Source organism: Dipodomys merriami, unplaced genomic scaffold (genome assembly GCF_024711535.1).
Source record: "Dipodomys merriami isolate MVZ:Mamm:240054 unplaced genomic scaffold, mDipMer1.0.p SCAF_12, whole genome shotgun sequence".
Classification (NCBI taxonomy): domain Eukaryota; kingdom Metazoa; phylum Chordata; class Mammalia; order Rodentia; family Heteromyidae; genus Dipodomys; species Dipodomys merriami.
In genome coordinates this window covers 43847360-43873296 of record NW_027202493.1, presented here as the reverse complement: position 1 = coordinate 43873296, position 25937 = coordinate 43847360, and the positions used below count along the sequence as shown (strand labels likewise).

At 42.2% G+C, this 25937-nt stretch overlaps 1 protein-coding gene across 4 annotated transcripts in view; it reads left to right on the top strand.

Moving 5' to 3' along the window:
- Positions 1 to 3808: 3808 nt before the first annotated feature.
- The window catches only part of Pinx1 (PIN2 (TERF1) interacting telomerase inhibitor 1), a 56749-nt gene continuing 34620 nt past the window's right edge, over positions 3809 to 25937 (top strand). The window contains exons 1-6 of one of the 4 annotated variants that reach the window (XM_070016787.1): positions 3809 to 3900; positions 6471 to 6580; positions 8156 to 8248; positions 10232 to 10310; positions 11733 to 11825; positions 17737 to 17813. In XM_070016787.1, the coding sequence (XP_069872888.1) occupies positions 3882 to 3900; positions 6471 to 6580; positions 8156 to 8248; positions 10232 to 10310; positions 11733 to 11825; positions 17737 to 17813 (471 nt within the window). In that variant the 5' untranslated portion in view covers positions 3809 to 3881. Of the gene's footprint in view, positions 3901 to 4130; positions 4231 to 4325; positions 4409 to 6470; positions 6581 to 8155; positions 8249 to 10231; positions 10311 to 11732; positions 11826 to 17736; positions 17814 to 25937 lie in introns of those variants that run through there. The other 3 variants (XM_070016785.1, XM_070016789.1, XM_070016786.1) reach the window with 3 other exon arrangements.

Here is a 25937-nt window from a genome sequence, read left to right as displayed (position 1 = left end):
CCATGTGTGTGCCTTTTCCTGTGTGTGGGGGTGGGTGGCTGGACAAGTGCTGTGGGGCCTCATTGTGAGCAGAGGGTCAGCTCTGCTGCATCTGGGTCTTGGAGTTGGAATCAGCTAGAGCCAGGAGAGGAAGAGATAGTGAAGGAGGCATGAGGAGGTAAGGGTGTGGCCTGTGGGCATCAAGCATCTTACAAGCCATACACTGCCCACAGTCCCCTCCCCCCCTCAGCACAACAGCTATGTAGACAGTGGAACTTGTCATTCCTGAAGCCTAGGTATGGGCTGGCAATCAAAGACAAGCCTCAAAGAAACTAAGAAGAAGCCAGAAAGGAAAACTCTTGAGTGGTCAGCTTTGGGGGTACATACCTATAAATCACTTTTCCCCAAGAGGAGAGGTAGGAGGATTAAGGTCTGAGGCTGGTCTGAGTAAAAGCACAAGATCCTATCTGGAAAACAAGTTAGAAGCAAAGGGGCTGGAGTGTAACTGAGGTGGAACAAATGCCTGCCTGCAACCTCAAGGTCCTGAATTTAAACCGCAGTACCACAAAAAGATGGGGTCTGAGGGAGGATGGGAAGAGGCAATGAAGTTTTGGAAATAGCTATATCTATAGATCTTGATATGAATGATACCTTTCCCCCTAATTGTTTCTGCTAAAATTCGTCAAATGAGTCCCTGGAGTAAACTGTCTTCAAGCCCCCATGACAGACAGCAAGAAAAACTCTCTTGTTTCATTAGGATCGATTCCTTTTGCTCTTAGGATGTTAGGAGCAAAACAAGAGAGGCTAGAGTCCTATTTGTTCTAGATGTGTGGGGGTAGGAAGGGAGAGGGAAGAGTGAGAGGAAGGCTCAAGGAGAATCATGTTCACAAGGCTTTATTTCAAGAGCATGCATGGTGGATGGGTGGTGGCCAGACAGTTGTGGGCATTATTTTCTTCTCTGCATGTGTGGACAGCTTTCATTTTGAACTGCTGTTCTGCAGGAAAGAAGAGGAAGACAGCTTAAAGGGGCCTGTTTTTATATCAGCTTGTCTTCCAGGGTAGGAGAGGAGATGGGGGAGTGGGGGAAGAGGCCTTCCTTTATCAAGTGGAAGAATCCAGAATTCCAGGAGGAGAGGTAGCACATCCATTTGATCCATTTCCCTTCACGTCCCTGTCCTTCCCCTCCTCCCCTTCCCACTCCCCCTCCTTCCCCACCCAACACACACACACATTTTTAACTTTGTATCCCTGCCTTCTCACACTCCCCTCTGGAACAGGTACCTGGAATTCAGGCTGGTGTTTGTCAGGAGGAAGGTAGCTGAGGAGGACTGCTTTCCCTCCCAGAATCCTCTACATGAGCATGTGATCCTGGCCAGGGGACTGACTATCCAGTTATTTCAAGTTGTAGGCCTGTATTTTAGAGAAGAACCAATTGCTAATTGCATAAAAGGCTCTTCATTTCTATGCAGTAGCAAATCTGGGAAGAAACAGAAAGCTGTGTATCATTCCCAAATCCCTTTTCCAAAAGTTAGTGAACTGGTGGGTGATCTTGTAGTGGAGCTAGCTGTTGTAAAGAGGGTTTGGGTTTTGAAATTAAGTGGTGTAGGAGGCTCTTATGGATGATCTTAAATGACTTAATTTTTCCTACATCTAGTGTATTTACTTTAAAAATACTCTCCTCAAAGACAATGATAGACAACCCTCTCCTGGATTTTTTTACCTGTGTCTGCTTTAGTCCATTTGAGCTGCTGTAACAAAATACCATAGACCCAAGTAGCTTACAAACAACAGAAATTTATTCCTCATAGTTCTGGAGCTGAGAAACCAAGATGGAACTGCTACCAGATTCAGGTTCTGGTGAGGGCGGCTTCCTAGTTCACAGATGGCCAACATGTTGCTGCTTTCTTATGTGGTAGAATTGTCTCTTCCCAAGGAACAGCCCAGGGTGGCTCCTTGGAGGAAGTTTTCTCTTGCTCACCAAGTTCAGGCTTAAATTACCATCAACCAACATTAAGGTGGAAGATTGACAGTTGGGTAAGATACAAATGAAGAATGTTGACAAATGTTCTCATGTGAGAGTTAATCCCCTGAGACCAGGAGTTGTATTTTGAATAGCACAGAACACTGTCACATCATGTGAGCGGAAATTGGCACTGTTGATCTCAGGATCTCCTTCAGTTGCCCCTTATTTTCACAAAGATTAATTTACTTTTTATCAGTTTACCTTTTATCACCCAAACTAGTTACTACTCCAGGCAAAACAATGCAGTGTTCTAATTCTCTTGGCTGGGACCTTTAAAACTGCAGACTTGTAGTGATTTCATACTTTCTTCTATGTCTTTGCCCCCAAATGTGCTCCACAGTTATCCATAAACAGAGGCAAAAGGCTAATAACACCAGAAGGCCCTTGTCAAGGATGTTTTCAAATGAAGAAGGACAAGGGGCGATGATGCTGTGATGTATGATTCATCAATTAGGGTACCCACACTGTCATTGTTCTCTAATGACTATGTAGGGGGGACCCTTCCCCCCCACTGTGTTCTCTCATTTTAGCCCAGAACACTGAAAGGAGCTACTCTCACAGGTCCCCAATCATCACAGTTTTGTGATCTAGACCAAGATCTTTGGCTCAGGGAAAGGAAAGATGAAAAAGCATTTGGAGGATGCCTTGGTTAGATCTAGATGAGCAGTCACAACTATCCTATTTGCTTCTCCTTGCTTGTTATTTATAATTGACATAGTCAATTGCTATCACCCTCTCATCTTATTCATAGGCACTGAAACGTCAACAAAGCTAGCTGAACTTTCTTCCTGGCAAGTGAGAGTAGGGCCTAGTTCCCACCAGAACAAACTAGGGACAAAAGGGGGGGGGTTGCAGCTCTTCCTCCACCATTGCCAATGGATTGTATCAGGCATTCACATCACTACAACCTCACAGCATGCCCCTTCCTAGAAGCAAAAAGGGATACCTTGATATGGTGGTCTAAAGTAGCCCTTCCGGATCTAGTCCTAGAAACGGGAGACTAGGACGAAGCATCCCTGAGGCAGATTGGGCTCGAGTCAGAGCTGTGGGTGGCATGGCTGCCACTACTGAAATGTGGAAGAAGCTGAGGTCCAAATCCAGATTTGCTCCAGGGAAGCACCTGCAAGCAGGGATCAGCGAAACCACAACAAAGATGGCGCCCTTGAAGGGAATGCGTGAGGCTCTAAGGAGGAGAGAGCAAACAGGCATCTTGGGTGATAGCTGAGGCTGGCTGGCTGGAGGCCGAGGGAGGGAAGCAGGTGACACAGGAAGCACGCAGTGAACGCCAGGTGTGGCAGGCAGCAAGTGCACAGGGTCTGGAGAAGGCCTCGGGGCTGGAGTGGATGCGTGGAGCCGGCTGGCGTCCCAAGGCCCTCACTCCCGGGAGACGAGCGCGGAGGTAAGACCTTCCCACTCGCGGTGCCAACCTGCTCCTGCCGCTCTGTGAGCTGTGAGTGCGAATGCACACGTTTCCTCCTCAGGGCCCTTTCTCTCTCCTTCCTTCCCTCCCTCCCTTGCAGAGGGAACTGGTAGAGCATGAAGAAAAGAGAGCACAGTCTTTCCTTCGTTGTCCACACCGTCCACATTGCCCGAACGACGCTAGGGACGCCCTCCCGCGGGCCCACGGACTCCTTGAGGGCCAGGAGAGGGGAGGCCACGCCCCGAGCGCCACGCGCGCAAACCAATGACTGGAGACGTCTCCTTCCGCCCAGCCTAGAGGCGCCGCCTCTTCTGTTGGCCCCGCCTCCGCTCGCACGTGGGCAGCATCCCGTCGCGCGCTGCTGACGTCTTTAGCTGGCGCCCCAAGCGCGCGCCGGGCCTTTCCAGGCTCTTCCTGCCCGGCCGCCTCGCGAGGTGCGAGCGCCCCAGCGTCCCCACCATGTCCATGCTGGCTGAGCGTGAGTGTCGGAGGCGGAGGCCGGAGCCGGGCGTGAAGGGGAAGGTGCCGGGTGACGCGGGCCGCCGGCGCTCCGTGGGGCTGGCTGGGCTGGCGCTTCGGGGCCGCGGCGACGGCGGGCGCGCGGCGGCCTCCCACCGGTGTTAGCCGCGGTCCGGGGTGAGAGCGGGCGCCTCGAGGCGCGGCCTTACTCTCGGACCCTCCCCGGCTCGCGGCTTCCTCACGTTCGGAAGAGGCCGGAGGGATCGCTTCAGGCCGCCGGATCCTATGGTGGAGGATACACGGGACCCAGAGAGAAAAAGGAAAAGATGAGGAGCAGCAAACCCAGGAAGTTAGCCTTGGTGGGGGGCCGGCGCGGCTGAACGAGTCTAGAAGGAACTCAGTTGGAGTCCTTCCCTTACTAGGCCGTTGGCCACGACGACCCCTCCAACGCCTGTCTGCCTTTGACATCTACTGTCCTTATTCATTCTTCCTGGGGAGGTGGTTTTACTTATGAATGAGACCCAGAGGTAAAGTTGCCTGCCACCAGATGGCAGGGGTGACCCGGTAATAGAGTTGGCCGTTTACTTTGCAAGTTGTGTAGGATCAGTAAATAAAAATCGCATTTTTAACAGATCAGCAAGGACTGCTCTAGGATTCTGCAGGATAAATGTTAACAGCACCCTTTTTCTGTGGAGGACCATCCAGGCCTAGATGAAACTCACAATGAAATGGATCAGGCATCATCCCAGTTTCACCGAGGCAGAACTTAAAGGCCAGAGAAAAATCATTTGCTCCCAGTCATTGTGCAAGGAAATATTATTTCTGTGTCTTTACATTTTTTGTGTCCAAGAGCAACATATTTTCTGTTGCTTTTGGGACAGTTGTGTCCCAGTTGGAGTAAGATTAGTCCTGTCATAAGGCACAGGATGTCATGCATTAGAGGGATTGAAAAATGAAGATGCGTGCAACTGTTGTTATCTTGCTAAAAGACACTGAGGCAAAGACCATGCCACTGGCCTCCCATGGTGGGGGTTGGATGTGACATTCATAATCCCTTCAACAAGGGAGATGCAGGGAAAGCAAGTGTTCACATCAGCAGCATAGAGCATATTGTTTGTATGAACAGACACAATGAGCTACTCATCCCAGTTCTGAGAATGGTGAGAACTCTCCTGAAATGCAAGTTCTCAGCCTAAGGCCAGCTTGTCAGCAAGTCTTTGAAAGGGTAACAGTCAGGTTGCTGAGAGCTCTTCTTGGCAAGGGTAATTGGCTAGGCTGAAATTTGAGCCCAGAATAGGACATAGGAAAAGCAACCCAGGACAGGTGTGTAGCTTTCCATTGCTGTGACAGATTACTTACAGGAAGTGTAGTTAAGATAACTTAAAGGAGGAAGAATTTATCTTAGCTGGTGGTTTCAGCCCATGACATTATAGCCAAGACATGTGCTAGATCCATATTCTTGTTCTATAAACTTGGATTCACTCTTTGTGATAGTTTTATTAAAACTGTAGTGATAAGCTTGGCGTCCTAATGGCCAGTTATTTCTATACATTTAAGTACATTTAGATAATCTTTTTTTATTTTTTGAGATAGAGGCTTGCTATATAGCCAAAGCTGGCCTCAAACTCCAGGAGATTCTCCTGCCTCAGCCTCTGAGTGCATGAATTACAGGAATATACTACCATACCTGGCTTAGAAAAATACTTCGAGAGACTTGAAGCAGTTCTTTTAATTCAGTTATATTTCTTCTCTCTTTTTCCTCCTTTCGTTTTCCTCCCTCTTTTTTTCTCACTCATACCTTCATGAACATTTTTATTGAGTGCTTGGCTCTGGGCAAATGGGCCATGTGTAAGTAAGGGATGAATATGACACTTAAGGAGATTATGGAACCATAGGAAACATAAAAGACAAATATAAATAGCCCCAGTGCAGTAGAATGTTAATGAAGTACCAGAAGAGAAACATTTACTCTATTGTGAAGTTCAGCTACTAGAACATAGCATGTAGGACATTTTGAGAATAGGGATGGTGCCATATCTGTAGATCATGAAGTGAGACACAGTTGACTCTCCCTAAGATCATAATGACTGTTACAGAGTACAGAAGAGGAATTTAAGCTTCGAAGTTAGAAAGACCTTGGTTTCTATAAAGGGTATGGATTTGGGGATATTAGGCAGAGTTCTTTAAGCCTGAAGTTTTCTTATAGGCTAGGTAGAGATAAGAACATCTGCTTTCATTGGGCTTCTGTGAAAGTGGAATCTAATATACAACATTTGGCACATAATGCAAGATAATGAGAGTTGTGGTGACTGCACAGTGATGCTGCTGCTGGCATGGACAAGTGTATGTGGTTGCTGCCCGTAGTGAAATGTAGAAGGCCCAGTGGATGGTATATTGAGTATTTTGTCACTTTAGAGGAGACATTTTCATTTTAATCTTTAAGGTCAATTTCTATGTTAAGAGTATGTAGTTATTGATAAAAGGAGAAATGGCCCTACCTGTTAGTCCCCTGGATATATCATTGCAGGTATGTATACATTACCCAGGCTTGAAAGATAAATTCCTGATGAAGTACTTTTTTATTTATAGGTCGGAGGAAGCAGAAATGGGCTGTGGATCCAAGAAACACTGCCTGGAGTAATGATGACTCTAAGTTTGGCCAGAGAATGCTAGAGAAGATGGGCTGGTCTAAAGGAAAGGTATTTTAGAAAAAAATCCAAAAAATCCTCTGCCTTGTCAGTAGAGTTTGAATTGAGAGAAGTTGTCTTAAGACTCTGGGAGAAATTGATGTTTTTAGATCAGTAGCTGAGTTTGAAGAAATAAATTGTAGTGGCTAGATGGTGAGAAAATTAGAATTAACCATAAATGCCAGCTCTTTTGGCTCATCCTTTAAACTTCTATGATTAATGACTTTCTTACACATTGCTGTGTAATCACTTAAACATGGAATCATATGTAGTCATCAGAGTTTAACATTGCTGAGAGTCACATTTGTTTCCGTGTCACCAGACTGCATGTATTTTCCCCATTCTTTTGCATTCTACTGTAGCCCTACTGTACCAGTAGGGCTACAATCCTATCTTCACTTTCTGGTTAAAAGACTCTAGTTCTTATGGTTCACATTGTACAGCCCTTTAACATTGGAGGTAGTTGACTACTCTGTCCTTGAAATTCTATGTTTTGACTTCCCTGCCATTAGCTCTTTCTCTTTGACCTCAGCATTGTCTCCTAAATTATTTGCTGTCTCTTCCTCCTCCAGACTTTTGAGCTTTGGAGGTTCTTGGGGTCCATTCCCAGACTCTTGTATACTGTGCTTGTTATTGTGAGTTGCTTTAGATTCTGTTACGTCTGGAAACCTTTGCCCATTTCTACTCTAGTTCTGCCCTCTAAGCTCCAGATATATACGTTGATTAGCCTTCCTGGCTTTTCTACTTTGTGAACATTGCTTTCATATCTTCCTTTCTAGCTTTTCCCAAGTCTTAGAAATAATACCATCTACCTACATATTCTAACTAGACACCTTGGACTCATGCTAGTCTCCTCAGCCTCTCTGTTTCTGCCTCCCAGTCACTATTCCTGTCTTTCTAGACCACTGCCCTTGTCCTGCCACTGTCCTTGCCTGCAACTCCCATTCTTCCTTCCCTGCCTTCTTTTCCTCCTCTGGTCTATTTTGTCATACAACTAGAATGACCTTTCAAAGCAGAAGGGAATTAGATCATGTTTTTTCTTTGCTTTAGATTCCAGTGGTTTCCAAGGATTTTTAAAATCTAAATTTCTTATTTCCTCTTATTCTCTTATTTTCTGTGTTCCCTTTAAGGCCCCCTTTGTGTCTTCCACGTCCTCTAGTAGCCAAGTCCTTTCCCATCTTCACTGCTCGCACTTGCTGTTCTCTTTACCTGGAACTTTATGAGTGGTCTTAATTGCTGCAGAGAACTTAAAGTACTGTCTTGGTGTCGTGCTGTATCATTAAGTAAAGGAGAGAGCCAAGTGCTCAGAATACCTACATGGGCTTCCATTCATTTTGCAACAGCATTGCTTCAGCATCAGCAAGAGGTGCATTCTCCATAGTGTCTGCCTGGGCCTTTGATTTGTTCTTAGGTTTAATAATTACAGAATATATTCTGTTTCTACAGACATTCTAAGAATCTGCTGGATTGTGTCCTCTTTGAAGGCAAGGATAATACCTTACCCTAGATGTTTAGTAAATAAACAGTAATGGGGAGGCATCTTTTTATTCCTGATAAAAGTTCTGATTCTGTGTTTAATATCCACAGGGTTTGGGGGCCCAGGAGCAAGGAGCCACAGACCATATTAAAGTTCAAGTTAAAAATAACCATCTGGGACTTGGAGCCACAAACAATAATGAAGTGAGCAATGGTGTATGATCTGAGTGTTCTCTTTCCATAATTGATGTTGGTCTTGTAAATGTCAAGCTTCTAATGCAGTCAAATAGATTGGACAGTTGCAACCTTGGCTGCTCCCCGAAACATGCCACCCCTTGCCTTGCCTGCGGTCCTGGTGGGGTCCTTTACTTGCTTATGCCTAAGAGATCTAAACTGTTGTTGCTAAGCTTTGTAAAACGTTTTTATAAACATGTTCATTTCAAGGCAAAAAGGAAAATCTCTCCCTGTATTCTAATAGAAGTTTATATTATTAGAAGTTGGTGGCATTTAGTTTTAAAAAGTATTGCAAATGAAGGGTAAACAAAGGAGGAGGCTGCAATGCTTGCTAAGAAATGTATGCATTAACCTGCCCATGTAATTGTAACCCCTCTGTACAGTGTGTTCACAAAAAATAAAAATTAAAATTAAAAAATTAAAAAAAAAATAAAAAGTATTGCAAGGAAGTACCTCAAGCTGGTATGAGTGGCTTATGTCTATAATCCTAGCAACTCAGACTGAGATTCCAACCTGGATAGAAAAACCCATGATGTCGATTCTGTTTTCAAAATAACTAGAAGGGTAAACAAAGGAGGAGGCTGCAATGCTTGGTAAGAAATGTATGCATTATCCTGCCCATGTAATTGTAGCCCCTCTGTACAGTATGTTCTCAAATAAAATTAAATTAAATTAAAAAAAAAATAACTAGCAAAAAACTGGTTTGGAGGTGTGACTCAGGTTGTAGAATGCCAGCTGAGCAAGTAAAACTGAGTGTGAGGCTATGAGTTTAAACCTCCAACAAAAAACTAAGACAATACTTAAAGTAATGTTCTTTTCTCTTGTTTATAACTACTGATTTATGTTACTTGAATTTGTTAATTTGTATTTAAAAAATTAATGGCCCACTAGCAGGGAATGTTCCTGAGTAGTTGAATGTTCAAGGACCTGGATTTCGTCTCCAGCATTGCCTCTGTCCCCAGAAGCCACTAAAACCAGAAACCAATCAAAGAAAAAGTTAATGCCTCTATTAAACCATTTTATATCATTATTTCTTCTGACACAGTAAACTGATAATTTGTTCCTAAATTTTTGTAGCCAGTAGAATCTAGTAGAACATTGGAAGAATTCCTTTATGTAAACTGAATAACTTTGATTAGTTTAGTTGATTTTGACTAGAATTTCTGGACTAACTTAAATTTTCAGTCACTAAGAGTTGATAAATAGTGATTTTGAAAGCGGCTTTAGAGATGGATAACAGTTTCTTAGAAGAAGCAGTATCCAGGAAACCTATTCAGTGCATCTCAATTAAGCGTTCCTAGGTCGGGGTGCTTAAGGAAAGGGCAGATGTGAAGTTCTGCTCTAGTTACATTGTTAGGAGAGGGTCAGCCTTTCATTAACTACCTGCTAACCAGTGGGGACTCAGGAATTCAGGGATCTTGGGGTTCTCCTTTTTTCTCCAGAGTTATGTAGAATTTAAGCATATCGTCAGAATTAGGCAAAGTATTTCAAGTTCAGCTGAATAAGGAGGAGAGCTGTTCTTGCTGCGTTTGTCTTTTGCACTACCTAGTTTCTCCTACTGAGAAAAAGTCGTTTTATTTTGCTTTATTTTAATATTTAGTGCACAAATTTCCTGTGATCCACATATGAAGTCAAGGTCAGGACTTCCAAGAAGCCCCACTTGAAAAAAAATTTTTTTTCAGTGCTGGAGACCAAACCTGAGGCCTTTTAGTCATATACCAGCAAAGTACTCTATCCGTGAGCTATACCCATGTCCCCCCTTTTGTAATTAACCTGCATAAATGACATTTCAAGTTTGTATTTCTTGGCTTCATTTAAGTTTATCAAATAATATTTTAATGAGACACCTGAAATTTCATATTAACTGCCAGATTCCTCAATTTTAAGTACATCTTACCTTGATCAGTGGGAAAGTAGCAGACTTGCACCTCATTCACTGTCTGGTGTTTCCAGGACAACTGGATTGCAAATCAGGATGACTTTAACCAGCTTCTGGCTGAACTGAGCTCTCACCATGGACAGGAGACAGCAGGTAGGAAACATTAACACCATGAGTCCTTGGATTTACAGGGGAGAAAAACCTCTCAACGTATAAAACCTTTCTATCAGATTTCTGCTTTCAAGTGTTATCTATCCGGAAGTCAATTGAGTGAAAGAATTACAAATATTCTGTTCTGTTTACATTTTAATGGTGCATTTATTGAATGAAGCTTTAGCTGTCTACAAGTATATCCTCCACCCCCCACACTTCAGAGTTTAAGAATGGCAAGATAAGCTATGTGGGTATTCTTAGCTACTCAGGAGGCTGAGATATGAGGATCACGGTTTGAAGCCAGCCCAGGCAGAAAAGTCCCCATGAGACTTTTATCTCTTAACTTTTCAAAAATTGGAAGTGGCATGGTGGCTTAAAGTGGTAGAGGGCTAGCTTTGAGCACAGAGAATCACAGGGACAGCTCCTAGGCTCTGATTTCAAGTCCCACAACTGATTAAAACAAATCAAAACAACAACAACAACAACAAAAAGAGAATGGCAAGATAGATCCATCTAGCTCATATCTCACATAATAAAGTTATCTTTACAGGAATGCAGAAGTATGACTGAAAAGATATTTTAAAAATACAAGTGGGAAATACCAAATGGGACTATGTACAATAGCCAGCCTGTTCTATGTTGATTCTTCCCAGTGAAGTTTGTTTCAGCTTGTAAGTGGTTCACATTGCTCAAGTGTAATCAGCTTCTACACTTTGAACTGCTGGGTATATGTTATCTTTCCACCTCAGTCTCTCAAGTGGTTGGACCATGCCCTGAGTCCCAAGTCTATAATGGGCATTTTTCAAAAGAGGTTTCAGTGATCAGTAAATACATGACAGGTACACTGCCACACTAGTCATCAGGAAGCCTGTGCCCACCATCCACCCCTGTGATTCTTTGAAACACACTGCCATTCCTGTCTCTTGGAAACGAATCTGTTCTCCATCTCCATGTTTGTGTCACATCCCTATTATAAATGAAGCTGTAGAGGATGTACTCTTTTTCACTAAGCAGATAAATGCATTGATGTCCTTCTAGGTGTGGTGTCTGTCAGCTACTCAGTCCTCTTCATTGCCGAGAACTAGATAATACTGTCAGAGTGGGCCCAGCCAGTTACCCACCCACTGAAGTGCACTTGGGTTACATTCATACTTTTCTGTTATGAATAAGGCCAGTAATGTATATTCATGTTGAGGATGTTTTCATTTCCCCAAAGATTTTATGTCTGGAATGTGACCTCGCATGATTCATGATACAGTTTTAAAATTCTAGGCATTTGATGAGAGTTTATTAAATAATGGGCTCCTAAAAGTCTTAGATCTAAAGACATTTTGTTGTAACAGAATAAGTGAGAATGGATTACATGCATTACATGGTTTAATATTACATGGTTTAATGCAATGTTTTTCCTCTTTTAAAAAGACTCTTCCGACCACAAGGAAAAGAAGTCTTTCAGCCTTGAGGAAAAGTCCAAAATTTCCAAAAACCGGGTCCATTATATGAAGTTTACAAAAGGTATGACCAACTATTTTTCATGTTGCTGAGGTCTGTATGTTTACATTGATGTGTTGAAGCCTTGTTGGCCATTGGCTGTAGTGACTTGTGTGCACTCAGCAGCAGGTCTGGACGGACTGGGGCTGCGGCTGTGTGGTACTGGAGTCCTGGTGACTTCACTAACGTGCAGATGGGTCCAGGTGTGCAGAGAGGCACCCAGGTGACGTTTCAGAACAAACAGGTCCTGCGGCGCAGCTGAAAATTGAAGTCAGAATGCTATTTAGAGGAGAAAAGGACATTTACGTGGTTAGGTGAGAAAATAATTTTAATCTAGTGTTCACATTTTCTGGTTATACCTTCATGCTTTCCAGAGCTGAATGTTGGTGTGTGACAATTTAGCTGATTTATAATAACACTCTCATTCCACTGTTGATCTTAGAGGTAATGTTGGAAAACATGTCTAAGGGTTGGTTGGGCAATAGATCTGTCTTTGTTACCACCTCGCCAGGTTCCTTTCTACCTTTCCAGTAAGTGTAATTATTTGCAAATGCAGCTCTGTTCTTTAACCACTAGGTGGTGGCCCTGTTCTGGTGAGAAGCCATATAGCTTGGCTCGATGAATTCTCCAGATGTTTTCCCACAGGATGGCCACAAGTGTACTAGGCATGATGGTGAGGGTGCTGTGATACCCAGTCATTGTCTGCCGGTTCTTTTCCAGAAGAAGAACCTGCCTCAGTAGGCAGGAAAGTGAATCCCTTTGCTTTAGTCTTATTATTAGTCTTAATCCAATGACTGGGGAAGCCAGAACTCCCACAACCTGCCTGAATAGAGTAGAGATGGAATTCTGCCTATTTTAAACTGTTGTTGGCATTTCTTATTTGGGGCCAAGATCCCAAAAGATAGAACTGGGTTTGGTTTAAGTGAAAGGCCAATGCAGTCTGCCTTGGAATTGGATGCATGGAGACTGGTCCTTTCTTCCACCTCCCACAGTGTGTTTTGCATGCACCTTCCCTATTATTCCCTTTTTCCTCCACACATGATCTGCTTTATTGTTAGCTTGCATGGCTTTTACCAATCTGCTGCAGCACAGAAAACAGGCTTGGTTGGCCTCTAGTCCTTTCGAAGAGAGAGTAATGGCAATCCTTTAATTCCCAATTCCTTTGACAGTCCTTATTTCTTTTATTAGATCCTACAGGAATAATAGAGACACAGCACAAGGATGCTGTTGCAGAGCGCACAAATGAAGTTGAAAGTGGATGGTATAGCAGCCGCTATTGCTTTTGATCTGATAGCAAAGGCTTGTAATTGTCCTTTAGTACCTGACTGCATGCTTGATTTCAGCTGAAATATTTGCTGAAGCTAGGACAAGCCTTACTAATCTGTTTAATCTACTGGATGCTGGCAGGATCTGCTTTCTATTTCTAGTTAAGCCACTCCTGTTCTGGGTGGCCCTGTCAAACTGTTTGGTGTGGGGTGCTTTCATTTTCTCTCTTACAATGAGGGCTACTTATTGAAGGGCAATTTCTTTGAGCTGGTGTTTTTACTGCATGTCAGTGGTAAACCCTGTGTTCCCTTTAGGAAACCTGTTTTAGGTCCAAATGGGCCTGACTTCTGGCCATTGCTGTCTCCCAGACAAGTCCTTGAACCATTTCCCTTCTTTCAGACTCAGTTTCCTCTTTTGTAAGTCACCCTGAATCTCTAAAGGAGGCTCTATTTTTAATTTGTGTGAGATGATCCTTTTGTGCAACTTAGCACTTTTTCAGCATTGTGCATAATAGACTTTCAGTGCTCTTGATGAAGGCTACTAACTGTGGTCTAGGAAATGAAAACAGGAGCATGAAGAAAACCTTAACCCAGCAGGACTACTGTAAAACTTACTGACATCTAATTATGGACCATGTCATTTTAGTAATCATAATTTATGATTTTTATTTGAAATAATTAAATAACTTAAAGTTACTATCATCCATATTTGTTTAAGACCTAACTTCAGTATAGTTTCTTTAATTTAAGAAGTATTTGGTAAGCCCACATCTATAGAGAGGAAAAGTGTTTGTGAAGGCATTTAAAAAAAATCTGTATAGTGAGAGGTTGTCCAGGAGAGCGCTGCTTTCCCTTTCTGAGTACCGTAGCTGGATGGTAGGTCACATACGCTGTGCTAGTCCTCTACATTTCATCGTGGTAATTTACACACACTTGTGACAGCTAGTGATGTTTTATATGTAACTTAAGGAAACCATCTACCTGCACCAGGTGATTAACAGCATGGCTAGTTCCTGTTAGAGTTGACTGGTAGTGAAGAGCCTTGTTCCCTCTTCTGATTCTTTAGATTCTTTAAATACCAAGTAACACCATTTTAGGATTTTTTAAAAATACTGATTATTGCTGCGAGTGACTCACACCTGTAATCCTAACTACTCAGCAGGCTGAGATCTGAGAATCTCAGTTCAGAGCCAGCCTAAACAGGAAAGTCCAGGAAACTCTTATGTCCAATTAACTACCAAAAAAGTGGGTCTGTGACTCAAGTGGTAGAGCAAAAAGCTCAGGGACTGCACAGGCCCTTAGTCCAAGGACTAAGTCCCAGGACTGGCACCAAAAAATAAAAAACAGATTCTTCCTGTTGGCAATTGGAATGTCAGTTATTCAGCCCTACTAGGGGTCTTAAATCTAAAGATTCAAATATGGGTTTCTGATGTTCCCTTGTAGTGAAGTTGCCATCATCTTCTGCCCTGGCTTTCTATTCATCTCATGTGTTGCATGGAAATACACATACACACGCACCACCTACACATGCACACACACACTTTTATTTATTCTTGCAGTGCTGGAGAGCAAGCCAAGGGATTTTGGCACGCGCTAGGTAAGCACTCTGCCACTGGGCCACAGCCTAGCTCTTCTTATTTATTTATGTATGGTTGGTCGTGGGACTTGAACTCTGGGCCTGGGCGCTGCCTCTCAGTTCTTCAGCTCTACCACTTGAGCCACAGCACCACTTCTGGTTTTCTGCTGGTTTATTGCAGATAAGAGTCTCATGGGGACTTTTCTGCCTGGGTAATTTTGAACTGTGATCCTCAGATCTCAGCCTCCTGTGCAGCTAGGATTACAGGTGTGAGCCACCAGCACCCGGTCTCTTATTATTCTTGATTGAGGAATGCAAATGAACTTTAAACAATTGTATAAAAGATCCAACAAAGATACTTTCCAAACCTACATTTCTTTGCCTTGCCCCCTTTTTACTCTGAATAAACCACTTTTGTATACTGTTTTGGGAGGAGGGGAGTCAGTCAGTGTTCTTAGTCATGTTTACATATTACTTATTACATATTAGTCATGTTTACAGAATATTTCTTTGGGTTTCTTTCTTCCTGTAGATAAATAAATAGATAAAAGCTCTGTGTTTGGTCTGGATTATATTAGATGATATACATTAAATTTATCTTACCATTTGGTAAATTTTCAGAAAGTAATCAGCTAATACCTTAAATTCCTTTGAATCATATTTGTTTTTGGTAATACTGAGGTTTGACCTTAGGGCCTTGTCTACATGTTTTTTGAGCCTCAATTATAATAGAATATTGTGTTTCCTTTTATTGAATTACTGAGTTTAACTCAGTGGCTCCACATCATCAAGCATTTGCTTTCTATGTGGACATCGTGGTATGACACATGTGTTTGAGTATAGCAGCAGTGTTCCTCCATCTGCTTGCTGGGAAAACTTGATTACCATGATTATTAGATAAACAGCTAAAGCAGTGCTCTTCTGTGGAACTCCCCAGCCACATGTGGACTTTAGTATGGCATCTTGGCTACTGAAAGCTTTTCTTTCCAATTTTCAAGATGCTATAGCCAGTTGAAGACTAGTAGGGAAATGAGCCAAAACCAGGTAGATAGCATCTATCTCTATTCAACATTGTTAGATGTCATTTTCTCAAAGATTGAAGTTTATCAATAGTATTTGTGGTTGATTTTACCATAGTTAAGAACTGATGATAGTAAGCTTTCAAAGTTAATTTTTAATGTGTATTTTGTTCAGAAATGACCGTCATTTTATATTTTTAAACTATTCAACTAAGATCATGAATTAATAATAATCTCAAAGTCATTTCCATGTTCATGTTTTCATCCATCTTTTGTCCTTTTCTGGTGGTCTCTAACTTTTACTTCTTCTCTTTGCTTTTGTTTTCCAGATCAGATCTAGAGCAAGGGTGTAACAATCCTGACATCTACAATTAATTTAGTGAACTTTGTGCTGGAGGATAGAAATGTCCAATATGTGAACCTATCACCCAAACTTCAGAAACATTTACACCTCCATTGGTCCAGCTTACTGTCTCTGTGAGCTTGGCATTCTTCCCTCTGAGTTTTAATTTGTTCTTTGCCTCAGTGCATTAATATTTTACCTTCATGTCTTAGATTATGATGTTCCAGCTGTCTTCCCTACTTGATCCTTATAGTTTTTTTAATTGAGCTGCTGTAAAAGAGTTCTTAATTTACATATCCTTTTAGACTGTCCCTTCTATTCCAAAGGATAGATTAGAGTAGCTCGCTAGTGCTCATTTTGAGCTAGATTTGATTTCCTTTTCTGAAACAGAAATTCATCCAGAATGTGCTTTGCAGCGGAAATGGCTTGTGCTGATGACAGCTGAGGGGTAGCTCTCCATACCTGATGAAAGTTGATCTACCTCTCGCAACCACCACCTCTTCCCCCATTCATGGTTCATTTCCTGGGTTCCTATTTATAATATGCTTTAATCTTTTTGTGCGTAGGCATTCCTTGGGTTCTTTTTTTGTAGGGGGTCTATTTAAGTCTATTTAAGTCTAGTTTTGCTCAGGTTGAAGGGAGGAGAGAGCATCCTGTTGTACCACAGTGGAGCCTTGCTTTTAGCAGGAGCAGGGCACGCTGACTGTGCCAGTTAACCTGGTACTACTGCCTTCAAATTGGTTCTGGGACCTGGTTAAGTTAAAGGCAGTTTTGTTTTTAATTTTATGGAGTCACTGACCAATATCATACTTGAATGCCCCAGTGTTAATCAATGAACTAGAACCTTCTGGGTCATGACATTACTTTGCCAAGTCAGTTGGCTGCAGGAATATAAGAAGACTGATGGGGATGGTGGAATTTGGCTTCCAGCTTAAAACTCATATTCCTGTGTTTGATCCACACTGCCCTCCCCAGGCTTGATATGCAGTGATTATATTTTTAAAATGTATTCACCATGGAATTGACAAATGGGGATGGATTTGGCTGGCTGCTTCTAGAACATTATTTGGTAGAAGTGGAAATTCCAAAGAAGTGAATTTTAAATTGGTTAGTTTACAGCTTTGAAATTATGCTAGATTTTAGCTTTTTAAAAAGGATCCCAGATCCTTAGGACACTATTTTTACCAGACCTGTTTAGTTTCCTGCACTACCATTATAGTTCAGAACATTTAAAAAGGAAAAATTCAAGTTACTATTTGCATCTACTCCTTGAAATTTTTGCTCATTTGGTTAATATTATTGTGATCTTATTTATCAGTAATTATTGAGTGAATGAAAAATTTTAAATTCTAATAATATTTTTAATTCTGCATTTCAGTATCCCAAGTAAGTAGCAGTGTCTCTTAGAAGTGATTGAGATCTGTTTTTAAAACAGAGAACCCAGAAACTATAGATTTCCCTTGAAGGCCCACCGTTGGTAGGGCAGGCTTTAAAATTCAGTCTGTCTTGCAGCTTGTATGCTCTAGATTGTTTCTGAAACAAGGAATAGTGGTGAGCAGTTCTAATTCTAAGACATTTATCATCATCTTCATCACAGAGTTGTAATGTGTGTTGCAGAACTGTTTATTTCTTGACCACAAACCATCTTCAGATCGCAATCTGCATGTTTATATCTGTGCTTCTCGCATTGGAACAAATGGTCTTATTCAAAAGCATCATATTGGTTTTCTAGGGAAGGATCTGTCATCTCGGAGCAAAACAGACCTTGACTGCATTTTTGGGAAAAGACAGAGCAAGAAGACTGCTGAGGTATCTGGCCACATGTGTAGAGATGTTGTTTTTGTGTTGCTTGTTTTCCCAAGATGTAGGATTGTTTTTATCAGTTATTAGTAGAGCCCCTTGCCCCCATACATACACTTTTAGAGGTTTCATATGAAGGCTGAGTCTTATCCTTGTAATAATAGCTGAGTAAAAGGTATGTGCTATCTGTTTTTCTTTACCGGCACAAGGGTTAGATTAAAAAAAGCTTCCCTATTTGATTTTAGTGAGGACGTCAGTGTGTGGTGAGGAGTGGGAATCAGCAAGGTCAGGGCAACCCTGACTGGTAGCCATCCTGGGAGTGCTGCTCCATTGTCATCAGTGTGGCTGAAGATTGGGTTTCTCAAATGGTCCTGTGCCTGAGTCTCCCTGGGAACTGCAGACTCTGGTTCAGAGGTTTGGGCTCAGAAGCTGAATGTGATTCTGTGTGCTTCTCTGTGTTACTGGGCTAGGTCCCACACAGAGTAGGCTTTATACCCTGTGTGTATGCAGAAAACAGAATCTTTTTAACTTGAATCATGTGTGCAGCACACATCAAAAACCTCCCTAAAGCAAAGTAACTTCTGTCTTTGATATGCATGTGTATTTTCATAGAAGTTTGCTTTTATCTGTTAAGTTTCAAGTACACCTGTACTTTCTCTAAATACAGTGTTGCTAAGAGACTTGCTGTGTTATTTGTAACAGTCCACCCAGCCAAGGGTGAGAGGCCTTTGATCAGATTTGTTTGAAAATACTTCTTTTGGCTTCTCTCAGTTGGAAGAAATATTGCTGTGGTTTTCCTCTGTTGACCCCAGTAGCAGTATTGGCTTGGATTTATGGTTGACATTGCCAAACATTGTAGCTAGAATTCATTGTATCTAAGAGGAAATTGATCAACTACATTCCAAAGTTGGACTTTTTCATTAGCTCCATACTACACAATGAGCAGCTTAAAGACAAGACTTGTGTTGTTCCCAGTTCTGGGTCCCCAGCATGTGCCTGATTACATGCGTGCCACTTGTAGAGGTCCGTTAAATTGACTTTCATTGTACTTCTCTGTTTTGAAAATTGATTTCATTGTTATGCATCTCAAAAATCATGGTTTATACAGCTTCAGCATTGATATTTGAAATATTACTTTGAAATGTTTTCATCAATAAATACCTCTTCTTTGTGAGGCAATATTCAGCCTCCTTTCCCCGCTCTAGGCCAAGCACTACTAGGATCCACAGTAGATTCTCCAGAGAGGGTTATGGAATGGGTGTTTGCTTATGCTATTTTATGTTTTAAGAAATCAGTCTGATTTGCAAGATCCTGGTTTTCTGACACTGAGTATTGGGCTAGAAGTTTTCCATATTGTGTAGAAGTTGAAGCACTTGAGTCACTGTGGGGTCTCTGATCTGATTCTTGGTACTTCCAACTCCTTCAACTGCATAGCAGAGTTGGGCTACTCAGAAGTACTTGCCTGAAAACTTTTTTTTGTTTTGTTTTTTGCCGGTCGTGGGGTCTGAACTCTGGGCCTGGGTGCTGCCCCCCAGCTCTTCAGCTCAAGGCGAGCACTCTACCACTTGAGCCACAGTACCATTTCCGGCTTTTTCTGCTTATGTGATGCTGAGGAATCGAACTCAGGGCTTCCTGCATGCAAGGCAAGCGCTCTACCACTGAGCTACCTTCCCAGCCCTGCCTGAAAACTTTTAACACTCTGTGCTGTGCTGCAGTGGCTGTGTGCATCTCATTCCCTGTGCTTTTGAAATCTCACATGTCTTTGTGCTATACAAATTGGAAAAGCACTACTCTGGAGTGCACAAAATCAGAGCTATTTGTACCAAAGAAGGAGATGAAAGCCAAGTGCTGGTGGCTCATGCTTTAATCCTAGCTACTCAGGCGGCTGAGATCTGAGAGTTGTGGTTTAAAGTCAGCCTGGGCAGGAAAGTCTATGAGACGTTTATCTCTGATAAAACTACCTAGAAAAAGCTGAAGTGGCACTGTGGCTTGAGTGGTAGAGCTAGATTTGAGCAAAAGAAGGGATATAGCATCTAGGCCTTGAGTTCAAGCCTCAGTACTGGCAAAAGAAAGAGAAGGGGATAAAGAAGTGATCCAGTGTTGAATTAAAATTACTTGGGCTTTTTAAGAACCTGCAGGTTTTTGTCCTGGCCATTACCTGCCAGGAGTTGTGCATCCAAGAGCAGTTTTGTGGTCATGTACATGTGCGTGCGTGCGTGTGCGTGCGTGCGTGCGTGCGTGTGTGTGTGTGTGTGTGTGTGTGTGTGTGTGTGTGTTAAGTGTTCATTTGGTTTATAGGCTGAAGTTAAAGATACTGAAAAACAAATTCCATTAGTTCCTATCTGGTTGAACTTCCTGATATTCCTGGGTTTTTTTCCCTCCCCCACCATCCCAGTTTCCTTCCTCTATCCAGCTTGTTTCCTGATTTGGCCTTATCACTAGAGAAAATATTCCTAAACCACATGGAGGATGGAGAATGTGTTACCAATAATCCTACTGTGTTTCTCTAAATAACAGGCAGGCCTGGGGCATATGCTCTTTGAAAGAGTTGTCAGTTTCTCTACCTCACAGATCTAATTGAATTAAAAACCCTGTCTGCTCTCCCAGTATACCCAGTTAATGATTGATTTCTTCTGGTGGTGTTTGCTTTTTGAATAGAAGTACAGCTCCTTTGCAGAGTTTGTTCCTTTCTCGTCTGTTATCACAAGATGTCTTTCTTTTCCTTTTTTTTTTTTTTTTAAATTATTATTATTTAGTCTGAAAACTACTTCCAAGCAGACCTTTTTGTTCAGTTTGATTTGCGTGGTGTTTTGGCTCTGGTTGGATTCAGTGCCTTAAAATGCTTTACAGGGAAAATCCCTGTAAAACGAAGAATCTTTTTTTTTTTTTTTTGAAGAACCTTTTCTTTTGGTTTTAGTTGAATTTTTACTTGAAATATCTTTGGATTAAATTCTATTTTTCCTTCCCTTCTAGATTTTTATACTAGAAAGCTATATGAGTAAGCTAGGTTCAGTGTTGTAAGTGTTTTGTTGCCTGTATTCTGCCCACCTTATCCTGTCCCCACCACAAAGCTGGGCACAGTGTTTCTAAGGCAATGGCTTTTCCGGCCAGTTGATGCTAATCTTTTTTTTTTGGCCAGTCCTGGGGCTTGAACTCAGGACCTGGGCACTGTCCCTAAGCTTCTTTAGCTCAAGGCAAACACTCTACCACTTGAGTCACAGCACCAGTTCCAGCTTCAGTACCATGTAGTACTGAGGAATTGAACCCAGGGCTTCATGCATGTTAGGCAAGCACTCTACCACTAAGCCACCTTCCTAGCCTTGATGCTAATCTTTTAAAGAAGAGCCTTTTATTTAAATTAAGACCAAGCCTGTAAACAAGAAATAATGCACTTGAGTTTTAAAACTTCTTTTCCCCAGCAATAATTACTTTATTAATTATTGTCATCATTTGACCATGGATATAGGAATCAAGATTCAAAATATTCTTTCCAAGTTGGGACATGCAGCTAAAACTTCTGTACCTCTTTAAGGTGAAATAGTATGAAGATATGTGATGTGAAGCCCCATTTAATCCTGGGAAGATATGATTTGGTACCAGTTAAATGAAATAAGTTAGAAGATAGGATATGTAACCTGACCACTTTTTTTTTTTTTTGGTCAGTTGTGGGGCTTGAACTCTGGGCCTAGGTACTGTCCCTCAGCTCTTCAGCTCAAGGCGAGCACTCTACCATTTGAGCCATAGTGCCATTTCCACTTCCAGTTTTCTGGTGGCTGGTTGGAGATAAGAGTCTCATGGACTTTCCTGCCTGGGCTGGCTTTGAACCACGATCCTCAAGATCTCAGCCTCCTGAGTACCTAGGATTACAGGCCTGAGCCACCCGTGCCCAGCTGCCTGACCACAAATTTAACCTAAACTACAATTTGCCCATGTGAAAGCAACAGGACTTTTGATCATTTCCTGCCTGGAAGCTCTCTGGGCTGTTCTGTTCAGGCCTAGGCACTAGTTTTTTAAAGGAGTGTGTTCAGAGACACATTGTGGGACATAAGTTTCTAAAAAGCATGCTGTACATGCATGGCAGAATTGGCTATGTTTAGCAGACAAGCAGTGAGGAAAAGTAAGAGTCCCAGTGGATGAGAATTGGAGGAAGACTTCTGCTCAGAGAAAGGAAGCAGCCTGGGCCAGTGCAGCTGGCCTGTGAAAGGATGCACTTTGGCATTGGCTTCCCGAAGAAACTCTTCTATAGAGAAGTAATGGGCTGATCTGAAGGCCTCAGCCCTAGCCCTCTGTTTCTGAAAAGGGAGTTGTGGAATCTAATGGGAAACAATGCTAATGAACCAGTTTTGCTTTGAAGTTTCAGGGTTTTCTAGGCTTCAAGGAAACATTACTCAAATTGTTGCCATTACTGAGGCTTGAATTTAAGGTGTTGGCGCTGTCTCTGAGCTTTTTTGCTCAAGGCTAGCACTCTACCACTTGCACCACAGCTCCACTTCTAGCTAGGTTCTTCTTGATTCTCATATAGTAGGCAATTTCATTTTGTTCTTTAGGCCAAAGAGAGGAATGTGAAAGGTCTTTGGTGTGTTGGTCAAATCAGAAATCTGAGGTCATCTGTTGTAACAGATTCAAGATTTACACGAGTTATTTGCAAGACTGAATGTCAAGGAGGAAAGTAGCTTTTTTGATGTTCCTTCTTTATTTATAACTTGGTTTTCAAAGATTCCCTCAGTAAGATTCCCTGTTTTGTATGCTCCTCTAGATTGACTATGTCCACTTCTCAGTGGGAAGTGGCATACTGTTTACTGCTTCCTTCCCACACTTGGGTGGGCCTATGACTTGCTTGTAGTCCAGAGACAACTACTACCCCTAGTTTTAGAGCTACAATGGGACTTCTGAAGTTTTGTGAGATGAACACTTGCTCTTGAAACCTTGAGGTAAGTAGTCTAGTTGCCTTGATTCCCCAGAACCCAGACTGACCCTGCTAAGAGACTCTGAGGTGTCCAAGTGTCAGGAGACCATATGAAGAGAGGGGTCCCCAGCCACCCCTTGCTCTGCCATGTGTTACCTTAAAGTGTATAGAGAGAATCTGACTCAGAGCTGCATGGCCAGGCCCTTCCTTGAACTGCTCACCTGTAGAAACAGGGCCAGACAGTGAAACTGGCTGTTTTAAGCCACTGAGTTTTCTATTCTTCCATAAGAAGTGTGATATACTGGTATTTAATTAATGGAAAGCATTGAAAACCTTAAAGATATAAAATCTTAACTGTTTTAACAGTGTTTATTAGACACCTAGTATGTGCCTAAAAATGTATTCTAATTTCTGAAGATACAAGGACATTAGGACTCAGCCCTCTTCAAGGACTTCATGGTCCTCTGCAGAAGAGGCATTGACATTTACATTAGCATCAAACAGGATCTTTTTTTTGCTGTATATTTCCCACAGCAGGTTAATGATCTTTTTAAAAATGTCACTACCATGTTTCAAATCCATCCTAGTTTCTCTGTGAAACATTGCTGAGAGCACTGCCACATCTTGACAGTGGTCGAGTGTCTCCCATGACCCTTCCACACAGATGTTGTTTCTGCCCTTCACCTGTCTCCTGGGCACTCTCTCATCATCATTGCCTCCTTTCTCTTATTGCTCCTGCTTCAGGTTTAAGTATTTGGTGATTCTGTGTGGAATGCTTTGCTCCCTTCACATTTTTGATCAAATGTTATCTCCATGGGCCTTCCTTGATTGAAAAGAAAACAATAAGCTCTCTGACTGTCTTGTACTCTTGGCCTTTCTTTAGTTTTCTTCATAGTAGTCATCATTTGATGGACTGAATTGTTTACTGTTTCTGGTTTCCCCTCAATAGATTAGAACCTCCTAAGGACAGGAGATTTTGTACTTCCTAGCCACACCTCACATGAGGTTCTCAGCAGAGTTATTGTTGAATTGAATTTAGTTACTGTAGTATGCTCTTAAACAGTATGGGCACACAAACAAGGGAGGCACTGATTCTTAGTACGATGTCAGAAAAAGCTCTGTAAAAAAACCTACAGCTGACAGTTAAGCAAGGCTGAAAAGTAGGACGTCTATGTCAGGAACAAGAAGAGAAGAAGCAATGTAATGACTTATTCTGTGTCTCAGATGTAAATTCAAGTGGAATTCCTTCAGATAAGTATAAATGTGAAAGAAATCTGATGTTGAGATAGTAGAAATGAAGCAAACAGTGAATCTTATTTTCAAGCTTCCAAATGTACACAGTTAGGTTGATGAAGATGATGATGATGATAACTATAGTGACAACAGTGAAGTCGCTGTTGGGGACAAATGGGAAAGGATTTTTATCTCCTCTGACACAGACTAGTTTGTGACCGGCTTTATTGGGAGACAAAGGCAGGTAGTTCCTGTGTTTCATCGCAGGGTTGCATAGTGGATTGATTCCATCTTGTTGGGAGTGGTAGGCAATATACTCAGCATGGTGTCCTGGATGTGTGAGCATCCACATCTGTCCTCTCCTGGTGTTTGAATAGTTGTTTCTTTGTGCTTCTGGGCTTGTCAAAGGCACTGGACTGAATGAGAAATGTAGGGACCTCTCAGGCCAGTGGGAAGCCATCTGGCCAGGATGGGTATGTGGGAGTAGTGCTTGACACTGAGATGCTGGATGGTCATCCAGTGCGGGAGATGCCATAGAGCAGGAAATCATTCCAGTGAGTAAGAAGCATTATAGAGCTGAAGTTCCTATCGAGCTCAGCTCTGATAAAAGGAAAAAGAGCGAGGTATTGACTTTTTTTGGTCCCTGTTCTATCAGTGGCCTGTTAATCACCGGAGGATAAATTATTGCTCTTCAGAAACACAGAAATAGGAAGGGATACTTCTTGGCATGAAGGCATTTGTACTTTTCTTTTATTTGGTTTTTTTTTTTCTTCTCTTTATTGGTAGAGGATCTTTCCTCTAGCCGTTTGCTCCTTGGGGGTTTTGTTAAGGACTGAAGGGAAACTGAAGGGAGCTCTTTTGATTTATCTTCTATCCTTTCCATTTGGTCAGTCCACAGGGCTAAAATAGCCGAGTTGGCTTTAATATGTTGCCATTAGAGACCAAACATTAGCTGAAATAAACCATCATGCCTCACAATGAAAAATGTCCCTTGATTGGCTAATTAATCAGTCAAAGGGGAATGACATGGCTCTCGGCTTGAGGGACTCTGCTAGAGAGAAACAGGCTGTTGATAAATGGTTTTCCAACAAATTCATATATCAAGGAAACTTAGTCATTTTTTAACTACAGTTTGTGTGACTGCAGTTTTTTTTCCAACTTTTTCTTTTCTGCTGCTCTAGCTGTTTAGGCTGCGTTTTTGTGCTGTTGATAGAAAAATATAGGATTTTCAGGTGTGAGAAAATAAATGCTTTCAACTTCATGTCTGTTAGGCTCATTGGATTTGACTACTTGGGTTTATCAGTCGGTTAAAAAATCAGTTTTCCCCAAAATAATTTACAAAATAATCTCTTTTTACCTCCCTTTAAAGTTAAAATCTCCAGGTTCTGGTCTGCCCTGCCCGAGTTTAATTCCTGACTCAGAGTTGCTGGCAGGGAGCCTCTGGCCAGTTACTTAATCTCTTCATGCTTTCAGGTCCTCATTGCTAACGTGGGGTTAATGAGGTTATCACCTGCTGGGGTCTAGTGAGGACTCTGGCAAAAGTGGTTGGCACAGGCAAGACTATTGACCGTGGATTTTTTCATCAGAGTAATATATGAACACAGATGTAAAGGTGTTAAGAAGCTTACAATGAAAAATAGCATTCTTCTCTCAGTTCCCATGCACCTCCATCTCCCAAGCCTACTCTTCACAGCCCGTTTCAGTTCTTTTAAACTGAGCCGGGCACCAGTGGCTCACACCTGCAATTCTAGCTGCTCAGGAGGCTGAGATCCAAGAATCACGGTTCAAAGCCAGTCTGGGCAGGAAAGTCTGTGAGCCTCTTATCTCCAATAAACCACCAGAAAACTGCAAGCGGTGCTGTGGCTCAAGTGGTAGAGCGCTACCCTTGAGCTGAAGAACTGAGGGATAGCGCCCAGGCCCAGAGTTCAAGCCCCACAACCAACCAAAAAAAAAAAAAGATAAGTTGACCTTCATATTTGTGTGTGATATTTCAC